This window comes from Grus americana, chromosome 6, assembly GCF_028858705.1.
Source record: "Grus americana isolate bGruAme1 chromosome 6, bGruAme1.mat, whole genome shotgun sequence".
NCBI classification, from domain to species: domain Eukaryota; kingdom Metazoa; phylum Chordata; class Aves; order Gruiformes; family Gruidae; genus Grus; species Grus americana.
Window position 1 is genome coordinate 23,013,640 of NC_072857.1, and position 12,024 is coordinate 23,025,663.

Genomic DNA, 12,024 nt, shown 5'->3' on the forward strand with positions numbered 1-12,024 from the left:
TTTCGGGGCTAGTTTGGTCCTCGGCGCCCGCCGTAGGCCGCTGCCTGTCAGCTGCCGGCGCCTTTGTGAGGCGGCGCAGGCGGAGCGGGGTGCGGTGGACGATCGGAGCAGAAGGAGGTCTCTCTGCCAGGTGCGCGGGGGCCCCGCGGAGGCCGAGCTGCGCCTGGCGCCGCTGCCCCTCCCGGCTCGGCGTCGCTGCCTCGCTGTGGGGACCCTCTGTCTGTCGGCCTCGCCCTGTCGAGTGAGGGGTGGGGCCAGGGGGCGGCCCGCGCCGGGGCTCGGCCCTCGATAAGTGGGAGAGGGGCCGGGCAGGCTTCGGGGTGTTCGGTGGTGGTGTCGTCTTCTCCTGGGCCTCAGGGTGCGGTAGGGCCCTGTCAGGGTGGGAGTGCGCTGCTACGTTCCTTCCCGGGTACGGCCCATGTGGGATTGGGGTGGGGAACTTGGTCCTGGCGGCACCCGGTTCGTACCGCTGTCAGCTTGGGCGGGGCGGGCCCCTCCTCAGGGCTGGCTGAGTTTGTGCCGCTTCGCTTTCCTGGCTCCGCGTTAGAAAGACGGGTGGAGGTGGGAATTCATGGCGTGGTGACAACGCGCCTTCCTAGCGCTGTTTTAAAGCGACACCGGAATGCCATTTGATAGTGCCGCCAGTAGATTTTTTTTTTTAGAAAAATTTATTTACTAGCACTTAAACATTTGCAGAATGGAGAAATACATGCATTTACCTCAGTATACATCCTACTAATTATATTGGGGTAGGTGTATGAGGCTTGCATCATTTTGCATCCTTTTCTGTGCATAGATGTATCATGCAAACACTTGAAGGTATTCCTAATTTTGTATTAGTGAATAGTTATGTTACTAATGCTTAATCTGGTATCTCTGTTATCAAGCTTAATGTAAAAGCATTTATAGATCCCTGGTCTGTTGTAGAACCACTTCTGTGCTTTCTTTACTGACATAGATTTGCTTAAAAACAGTAAAATTAAGCTTTTATTCACTCAGCCCATTCACACAGTTTTTCATACCTGTGTTCTAAATCTTTGTTAAGTTCTGAAATGGGTGGGGGTTTTTTCCACCTTTTGTTTATTGTTGACCTTATCTGTATTTAATTGAGTTAGTTATGTAGCAAAACTTCTAGAATTTTTGTCTTTAAAATATCCACCAGTTTCTTATCAGTGTACAAAAGGTTTGGGGGGAAAAAACTGATAATGCATGGTTTTTTACAGGTTTTTTGACTTTTACAGTTGTACTTACTTTGCCTTGCAATTTATAGTAATCCTACTAAATCTTTTAATAAATCTGTATTTTGACTTCTACAACTGTATGTAGAAAGATACGTAGCTTACATACTGCTAAGTTATAGCATGCCAATATTTAAGCTGTCGAAGTAGAAGATAGATACTGTGTTGGTACTCTCCTTGCTGTTTTCAGTCTCATAGTTGGCTGTAGCTGTACAGAATCCTATGGCAAGATCAGGTAGCCCTGTCTTTGGTGCCTAACATTTCTTTCAAAGCAGTTCCCTCAAACAGCTTCAGAACTACCTTAGGAATGGATGCTGTCACCATATCATAGTTCTGTTTGTTTGTTTTAAATCTTTAGTATTTATTGAGAATGTGTTAAAGGAATGTGATTTTTTTTTTTAATTATTATTTTAAGACTTCTCAGAGTTCTGGTTTGGTAAGCTAGTGTAGTTCCTTTAATGATACCTCCTTTAAAGGAAAGCTGCTATCTTAAACAGACAAACAAAAGCACAAACAGTGATGTGATTTCTGTTGATCAGTGTTTCAGCCATGTCTGACAAAAGTGAACTGAAGGCGGAGTTGGAGCGTAAGAAGCAACGATTAGCTCAAATCAGAGAGGAGAAAAAAAGAAAGGAGGAAGAAAGAAAGAAAAAAGAAGTAAGAAATAATTTTCTCTTTGAAATTTGACTGTTTGCATGTGTAACTTGCCCAAAATTTAAGGGTAGGTTTATCATTTGCTTAATCATTTGCTACATGTTATTCAGGGAGTGTCTATTTAATGGTCAGTTGCTGATGCAAATATAAAACTTTTCTTTTCTGGTAAGAGCAAACACCTACTATATGGATAATTCTAAAGAAAACAGTAAGTTAGATTTTAATTTTTTTAAAATCCTACACTTGCATAACGTTTGGATTTCTAAAACTACGTGTGTGGGGGGGGGACATAATTAATCAAATCACTGTGAAGTATTACATAAAAGCTCTGCTTCATGAGTTGTGATCGTGTTGTTTAGAGAACTCAATTCAAGTGCAGTTCTGAGATATCCATGTGAATTGTCTGACTGTCAGTATTATTATCGTACAAACAATGTGCTACATTCTTCTGCTCTTTGACTCATCTTTAGCTTGAATTTTAACATCAGAGCAACACTCAGGATGTATATGCTACTTGTGTGTTAGACATGGTTTGTTAAGTCTTCTGGATTTCTCTCTGCTGAAGTATGTGACAATCAGTGATTTATTACTATGTTTCTCCTGAGTGCAGATTATACCTCATGAAATAAACTTTTGCTGGAATGTTTTGGAGTACTTTTTCAAGGCTTCTCTATGTTTTGGTTAAGATCTTGTAGGTGTTCTAAATTAGTGTATGACTGAAGACTGAGCAGCTGCCAACTACGTGATTCAGACAAAAAGGAGAGGGAGGTATCTCAGATTATGTTCTGATGATCTTGTAACAATGCATTGCCTGTATCTGAGATTCCACATGTGATGCAATAGTTTATCAGTTGAGAATTTAATCTGAAATTTGGGAAGTGCTTTTTTAAAAGGAATTGTGCAGTAGATTAGAAGCATAATGTGCAGTCATGCAAGGAACAATCTTTAATCATGGCATAGGGATAGAATAGCTTGGTCTAGATTTTGCTGCTTCTGTTAAAGACTTGTATTTGTATCATCAATTTATATTTACAGAAATATTCACTTGCCAATGACTGAGTTGTGAACACCTTAAGCTGTGACTTTTCAATATCTTTCACAGTAGAGCTTGTGTTATTTCTAAATTATGAGGATGGGGGTGTACTTTTTTGCATGAAATCTAGCAGATTATAACACAACTTAAAGAAAACTACTTAAATGCCTTGCATTGTAAACTTTAAGTTGCTGCAGGTTTTTTTTAAGACCTGAGGTTCAAAAGAAAGCTTTCTCACTAAACAGCTTGTTGATGTTTTTGTTTTAAAAAATAGCTTACAATGTACAAACAAACAAACATCACTTATACATATTTTCTTAATTGCTACACACTTTAGTATGTCCTCTATCTAGCCAAGTGTCCTAATAGTTTCTTGACCAAAGCAGGGTATCTCTTACTGTCATTCTAACCATATAGTGTTTTCTTTGACATGGTTATTCTCATTTCAAAACTGGAAAAATATGGCTGTGTCTTTAAAATACTTTTATACACAGGTAAATAACACATTTTTTTGTCTTCAAATTTTACAGCACTTTTTTACATTAATGCTAGTAATCTTATGAAGTGTTGGTCATTTTGACAAATGAGAAGACACTTTTTGCATGTTATATATGTCTCTTTAGGACAGTACCAAAGCTACAAAACTTGGTGATTCCTGTCTGTTGTTTACGAAAGGGCCATCAGAATTACTAGAGTTAAATACCTAACCTGTATGATGATAGGTTTCATTAGCATAAAAAAAATCTCAAAAAAAAAAGAAACCATTTTTAATACCTGTTAAATGCCATAACTTAATTATTGAATTATTTTTAGACTGATCAGAAGAAAGAAGTTCTTCCTGTACAAGAAGAATCTGATCTTGAAAAGAAGAGAAGAGAAGCTGAAGCATTACTTCAGAGCATGGGGTTGACACCTGAGTCTCCTGTTGGTAGGAATGTTAATATTAGTTTGAGATGAATGTTTGGGAGTTTTTGGTTTGGTTTTTTTTGGGAGGTGGAGGTGGAGGGGTGTTTTTTGGTTGGTTGGTTTTTGTTAGGATTATGGTATTTGTACAACTAGCATAAACATTCTCTGGCCACTGTTTTTTGGGGTATACGTGTCTGGGTTTTGTACTATTGTCATGCATGATCTCTGTTACAAATGTCAGGTGATGTGCTTCAGTACACATTAATAGTACTATTTTGTAAAGATGTGTTTTACACTCAGTGGATTATTTGGAGTCTTTTCGTTAAAATATATAAATATCACGTATTTGTTCTTTTTTTTTTTGTCCTATTTTCCCCATGCATTATTCTTCTGTATTTTTTTTCTTTTTTTCATAATACCAAATTTTAATTCTGATTTTTATTTTTTTTTGTGTGGAGTTGGTTTGTTACCTTTCTGGATCTTTTACACTGTAATTCTCCTTATCTCAAATACCTGACTGACTTTGGAGTAATAGCAAGGCTAAGTATAAAATTTAACTATCAAGGATGATGATTCATATCTGTGCCACTGTTGGATGGGTTAGCATATTGGTTATTGCTTTTTGCCTTTACATAGCCACATCTCTCTGGGAGATGAAAGCAAAGAGGGTGATAATTTAACTCCACTTTTTGTCTCTAACCCTGAAATTTAAGGGGTTTAAAACTTATTTTTCAGTTTGGCTCAGTGGTGAGGGTCTATTTCAACTGAGTTTGCAAATAAAAATAATCTGTGATTGATAGAGTGTATCTGTGACTATATCTTCATAATTGCTTTTGCATAGTCCTCAAGTGTTCAAAAGTGAACACGGAATAAACACCAGTATAGCTGCTCCCATTCCAACAGCCACAACGGTCAGTTTTAGTAGTTTGAAGTGTTCTCATGGTTTAGAGACTGGATTTGGGCTATGTTATCACTAGTGTACAGCATTTTGAGTAATCAGTTCTTACCTACTAGAGATCTTGTTTGGCAGACTAGGAGTTGAATGCTTCCTTGTGTGAGGTTTTGCTAAGGCAGATGATGACACTCTTTCAGAAATGCATGTGGCTGTTGGTTTGGTTTGTTTTTTTTTTTTTAAATCTATGACAGAATCTAAACCCCACAGGATAGTCAGTCCTCGAAGCAAGCTATTGCATAGACTTCAAGTAGCTGTTTGTGAAAAGATTTTTTGGGGTGCTGGCGTGTAGGACTAGAGCGCACCCCTGCAAGTGTTGTGTTTAACTCCATTGAGCATCTACTTAACCACACTCTTCAATGCACATGGATTTGCAGGGAATTCATTCTGTTCCCTTTCAAGATACCCAGATCCTGAATCAAGCTAAAATGTCCTGCTTGCTACCTCTCAGTAGCATGTCTGAGGCACAGGCTCAGTCTGCCAACTGGATACTGGTGAAGTATGATAGTACAGTGATCGTATACCTGAACTGAAACTGCCTCACAGCTGACCAGCTTGGTATGCGGATAGCTTGAGCTCACGTTGTTGGTGAAGGTGGATAGCTTGAGATTAGATTCCTTCATAGAAAATTGTATTAAAAATTCCTAAGGCAATTCCTGTCCTGTTAACTGCCAGAGAGGTAGCTCTCTTATGGGAGAAGGGACATTAACGATGTAAGTATGTTTTTGATATCTACCATACTCGTTATATAAGAAGCCATAAGTTAGGGAACCAAAATAACTTTCAAGAAGGTATTATAGTTTCATCCTCTGTTGGGGCAGGTGGAATTTTACTTGGTCTTTTAGTAAGACTGTTGGTCTTTAAATAGGTTTCACCTCACTAATGAAAAGACAAGAAACAGTTTGCCCCACAAGAGGGTGCTGTGACATCAAAACTGAGCTACTGGATTCCTTTGGCCATGGTTACTGCTAGATAGAGCTGGCTCGCTTTTGTACGTGGTAGCAAGATATGTTTCTAATGTCACCTCTTCAATTAAGAAAAGGTGACATTAAAATGTCATCTTTTCTGATAATGCACAAATATAATGTAGGATTATAAAGGCCTATGGGCATTTCCTTTAGTATAAATTATTCGGTAGATGGGGATGATGAGTTGAAGAATAAATATATATACTCATATATACACATATACACCCATATTTATATAGATATATGTATAAACTGTAAGTATGTGTATGTATGAATTTATGAAGTATAACTCTAGACCTATATAAAAGTATGTCCTGTAGGATGAATGAATTTTTAATAAATCAAAGTATTCATTGTAGTTTTGTAAATTTAGAGTAGAATTTTTGTCAACCAGTGTAATGTCTCTGTTTTGGGATGGGATGGCAGCATTCTTCGGAACTCGCAACATACTTGTGATTTTGGGAAACTCTCTAGAAATGTTACAAATCTAAATTCAGAATTCTCCCTTGCCTGACACCTGACAGATTGGATACCAATTTATATACATATCTTGTGTTCAGGTGGTAAAAGGTTCTTTTCAAGGGTTGCTAAGGAATGAATGTGTTGTATGAATGTTTTGCATATTGCTGAAAAATGAAGCATATAAGGACCTTCAACACACACCCTGATTCTTAATGAAACTTTAGTTTATGCTTAAATAATGAGTTTCACTATTTCTAAAAAGAAAAGTTGAAATAGATATCGAAATGGCTTTGTGTTTGTATCGGATTGCATGATATCATTCACTATTATGTATCAGTCCCAGAAAGCATGTTGCTTTTTAAATGGTAATTGCAGTCTTCATCTACATGATGAAAATTATCTGGCTTTTAAGAAAAAGTTTCAATATAACAGTAGTAGACTGTTTGTCAAGTAAAAAGAAAGAAAACATGAAAATCCCCCAAAAGCCAACACTAGAAACTTTGTTGTAATACACAGGATTTATGTTGATTTGATTCAAATTAGAACAAAAATAACAGTATGCTGTATGACAAAGCCACTTTTTTTTGATCGACACTTCAGTGATTATATATTTTGAAACAAAATAACCGGTTAAATACATTGAATGTCTAAATTTTGAGAAAAATGTATGTCAAAGCTACATTAACCGCTATCTTCCTTTTATGTTTAAGCAAGATGATTTAGTGGAAATTACCCTTTGAAAATTGATGCCATCATTTGTCAGAAGTTCAGTTATAAAATATATTTTCAATTCATTTTTCTCTTAAATGTCTTTCCCTCCATGTCTTTTTGTATGCTCCAGATGCATAAATGCCAAACAATTGCATGAAAGTCCAGCATGAATTGTTAACATTGTCTTTTCCCCTCTCTTTCTACTATTCATTTTCATCCATGTATTTTTTGTTTGCCATCACTTTTTTTTTTAATACTTCATGTTAAATTAATTTGAAAACATCCTAAGCTGTGCAACCTCTGCGAGTAGTAACAGCGGATACCTGTCTGTTTCACTATTTAGTCCCTCCTCCTACCTCTCCGTCTTCCAAATCTGTGAGTACGCCAAGTGAGGCTGGAAGCCAGGACTCTGGTGATGGCGCTGTTGGATCTAGGTATGTCGCTCTCCTTGTCATATTCCTTTGCTTAATACTTGTATTCTGAATAATTAAGCTGTAGAAGAAATCAAGGTTAATCACTTGATTATAATATAATAATATGAGGTTACAGTGTTACTGAATCTGTAAACAGTGACTGTTTTACAGAAATACTCTGAAATTTGAAATGCAACTACGCTTCCTAATTTGAAATTGCTAACATTAACATGGAGTTGTTTAAACTTGCAAGTTTAAAGTAAAATTACGAATGTCTTGTGGTAATGTTCTTGTAAGTATGAATGTCTCAGGACAATAGAGAACTGGAAAAGTCCAACTTCTGGGCTTTTCCCAGCTTCTTCTAAAGAAGGGTGTGTATGGATGATAGGCTATTTCCTTTTTCCTCTATTCTAGTTGGTCTAATAAAAGATACTGTCTACAAACTTTGCCTTGCTTCTGATTTTACTTTTTTTTCCTTACTCAGAACAGTATTTCTCGTTATTTCACTTTGCAGCCATCCCTGTAACACAACTATACCACTTAGAATCTCTCTCGTTTGGCCAAAACATAGGACTATGTTAGTACAGCCACAGGGTTTTTTTCGGTTCCAGTACTTCCCACATCTATTTGACCATTTTTTTTGTGCATGACAGCTTGATAAATGCTTCTCTAAAGAGAGTCAGATAAATATTTCTGTTAAACTAAGAATTCAGAGTGGCAATATATGGGTGATAAGGTGGGAAACACTACTTCCAAAGGGTATTTCTACCATTTCCCATGCACAATCTGGGAATAAGAGCAGTATTTGCCTAATTAATTTTGGTAACTTATAGTTTCTCAGCAAATTCAATTCCTGTACTTAAAATTTACTGTGTATGCATTGTGGAGAAGTTTAGTTAAAATAGAGTTATTAAAGCAGTGATCATCATTTACTTTTGTGCTTATTTAAGTAGCTGTTTTGGAGAAAGAGCGAATACTTAAACTGGTTTGAAACATCTTTTACAAAGACTGCAGTAATGTCTGGTCTGTGTGTGGATTATGCATATATAACTATACACAATCTTAGTCTGAAAATATTCAAGGTTTTAATGACCTGAACAAAGGTTACAAGGTACTTGTTTCTAAGTAGCAACCATTAAGTTAAAACAGAGAATACATCAGGCAGCAGATATGAACCCAAACTTTTTTTAAACAGTGCCCAGGTGTGATCTTGTGCATAGCTTATTCACAATATGCAGTTGAAGTTAACTGGTCATGTTAATAAAGAATGAATATAATTGTTCCTTAACTGAGTAACTAACAAGCAAATTTTAAATTATTTCAAATATGTGATTATTGCTTATTAAATTGTGATTTTTATATTTAAATTCACTATCTAGAAGAAAAAGCAAGAATTATTTGATGATGACTTTTTAAAATGTTTTCTTTCCATTCATACATAATTTCCATTCAGTATGAAACAATATGTATAGGCCACATGTCTGCATTGAGTGCCATGGTGTGTACTGAATTTATCTCCACCTCATAGGTGTACTGTGCTCTCTGACTGTATGTTCCTTGGGCATAGTAATATAATGTTGTATGCATACATTTTCTTATGAAGCCTTGAGAAAACTCACATTCTAAGCCTCTATAGCTTCATACATTTGCAAACTTTAAAACTAAATCTGTCGCTTGACAATTTCCCGGACGAGGAAGCGTAAAAAGATTGTGGTCTGGAAAGCGTGGATGTATGAATGTGTAGCTAAATTGAAGACTGTGTAGAGTCACTGTTAGAATCCCCTTGCTTATTCTCCAACCACTGGATAACATTCTTCACTTCCCCCAGTAAACAGATGTCCATATCCTAGTCTATTAGTACAGGTTTGTACAGGATTCCTAATGTACACATACACTCAAACCTAAACATTAATGGGAAAAGTTGGACTGTGTGATATCCCTTAGTGTTATACCTGGCATTTCACAGGTGTCTTTCATATCAATATGAGATGTGTTAGAAAGCCCAAGTTGTTCCACTGTGCTTGATAATCTTAAAACAAAACCTTTCATATTAGTGTATTATTTCAGTTCATTTTTATTTCTCTCTTTTTTTTTCCTTTTTTTTTTTTCTTTTTTTGGTCTGTGGCCATTTGTTCTCTGGTCATGCTGCAACTATACTTTACGAAGATGATCTCCTTTTGTTAGTTTAGTCTCTTCTCCTCTATGATGCTGGATCTTGTCAGTAACTTTACTTATTTAGTAATTAGTAGAGCAGTGTTCAGATTGTGTTTCTGCTGTTACTTCCACCTGTCTTGCTTTATTTTCATCAGTAAAGAGTTTTGGTTCCCAGTTTGGTACTGTTCTTTCTCTCTTTTTCTGAGTTAAGAGTATAAATTCAAGACTGGAAATTAATACTGTTGGCTTACTTTTAAATTAGGTGGATGCTTCATAGAATTAGTTTAAATGCAGAAAATACTTTTTGAGATCTGGTAAGTGTTAGGAATGTGCCTGGATATAGAGAAGTTTGGGCATATATAGAAGAATAGGAACTTCTGTTCACTGAAGCTTGTAGATAAATTAATTTAAGGCATAATAACCATTGGGAAAGCAAAAGGAACAATATTTTACATCATTTTGGTACACATATAATAGATGAGTTTTATCTCAGAATGTATCCTTTATTTTAAAAGAGTGTCTCTGAGAAAGATTTAACTGTATATCCTGTACTACTTGTGGACTTGAACTATTTTAAAAGGCAGACTATCCCTGGTACCACTGAAGCAACTGTCAAAAGTTAAAAGAATGCTTTGAAAGCAGGAAAGCAACCTGAGTAAGGGCTAGGTCTTAAGCGGGCACAAAAGTCAGAGCCTTTTAAATTCATAGCCCTCTTCCCAAGTTCCTCTCAAGTGGGACTGATAAAGTTGAGAAAACATTTGACAAGTATTATGGTAATGCAGCTTTTGGATCTGTAGATAAGTCATCCTTTGCAGAAGCAACATGAAAGTTTGAGGAGTGGTGGTGGTTTGGATTTGCTTTTTTTTTTGCTTTTTTTTTTCTTTTTTCTTTTTTAATGTATGCTTGAACAACATACGAGCAATATCCAGCTTGATGTCTCAGGCACCAAATTAAACTCCAAGCTTAAATCTATTTGGTCAAGAAAAATAGTAGAGACCTAAAGAATAAGTATACTCAAACTAATTAACTTGACGGTAAAATGGTGTGTTTTCTGATGCACAAAATATATGGAAAGATTTTAGATATTTAAGTATTAAGCTATTGCTGTGGATACTATAGCAGTTATGTAGAATTACTTGCTAAACATGAAGACAGTGGATTTGTAATTTTTAATTAAACTATCATTATTTTTCTAATGCACGCTTTCTACAAGAACAAGGTAGTGCGTGACACAACCATATTTATGAGGTTTTATGGCCTTTATCTTTAGAAATGTTCTCATATTACCAGGTATGGGATGGAAATGGAAATGGAAAATTACCCGTTACTGACTTATTTTAAAATATCACATATTCTTTATTTTTATTTGTTATAAAACATTATTTTTAAAAGAAATATAATAGCATCTAAGAACTTCAGAAAAACCATGTATGTTCATCTGTTAATCTCTCTTATAAGCTTGTTTTAAAATTCTGCCTGAGCCTGATAGCTGGCAGTAGACTAAATGAAAATTTGTGGAGAAGGGATGAAGGCTAAAAATGAAGGGAGAAAGAAGATTTATTTCCCCCTTCATATTTCTTCTGATACAAAAGTGACTTGAAATAGATCTATTCTGTTCATTATTCCATGTCTTTAAAATGTGTTATTAATATAAAGCCCACTATTTCTAAAAAATTTAAATATCTGAAATGGAGTTGGCTCTAAATCAGATGACACTTAGAAGCCCAAGGCAGTGCTTAACCCATAATTACTGCAATGTCACATCTTGGAAACTCTAGCAGTTCTCTATCCCAGTGGAAGTGCTTTTTTGCCCCTCTACCAAAAGGCTTATGTGTTGACTCATTTCCTTTACCAATATGACAGTTTCCTGCACATATTTACTGCTCTGGGCAAGATTGCATTACGTTAACAAGTCTGTCTTCATATGACATGAACAAATCTGAACAGCTTTTAGAAGGAATTTGAAGTTTTTAATGGGTTCTTGTTGGTATTTAAAGTATTTTGATTTGCCTCTCATAAAGGCTACATTTGTTTGCAGATCTTTAACTTTCAATCTTTAAAATAATTTATTTCTTTTCTAATAGCTCTGAATTCTGTTTGCTTTTTAACTTTTGTATTGACTGCATGTATTATTGCACTGAATGTTTGCTGAATTTCCCTTAACTGATGTTACATTGCTTTGTTTCTTGTGAACAATGAAATAACTATAAGCTTACTGTAACTCTAGATTTCATAGTGTGTATTTGCTTCACTAATCTCTGGCCTTTTTTGCTAATGCTGCATGATTGTTCAACCTGGGGTATCAGGACGCTGCATTGGGATACTGATCCATCAGTTCTTCAGCTCCACTCTGATTCCGATCTGGGGTATTGCATAGATTTCTTATATTCCCTCTTTCATGTACTTATGGATAATAAGAGTTTATTTTTTCTTTAAGACTTCAAGTTGTTGTTAAGAGACTGTTCTGTAAGTAACAGAAACTCACTATCCCTAGACCTAGTGCAGTTTGCTTGCAATGGGAAATTTTTATATT

The 12,024-nt window shown here is 36.0% G+C and overlaps 1 protein-coding gene across 11 annotated transcripts in view; it reads left to right on the forward strand.

Annotated features, from left to right (window-relative positions):
* Positions 1-12,024, forward strand: part of DYNC1I2 (dynein cytoplasmic 1 intermediate chain 2) — a 33,317-nt gene that overhangs the window by 521 nt on the left and 20,772 nt on the right. For 3 of the 11 annotated variants that reach the window (XM_054829304.1, XM_054829307.1, XM_054829309.1), the window contains exons 2-5: positions 1,778-1,895; positions 3,739-3,853; positions 7,268-7,358; positions 11,798-11,857. In XM_054829304.1, the coding sequence (XP_054685279.1) occupies positions 1,788-1,895; positions 3,739-3,853; positions 7,268-7,358; positions 11,798-11,857 (374 nt within the window). In that variant the 5' untranslated portion in view covers positions 1,778-1,787. Of the gene's footprint in view, positions 410-1,777; positions 1,896-3,738; positions 3,854-7,267; positions 7,359-11,797; positions 11,858-12,024 lie in introns of all 11 variants that reach the window. The other 8 variants (XM_054829311.1, XM_054829312.1, XM_054829305.1 and 5 more) reach the window with 7 other exon arrangements.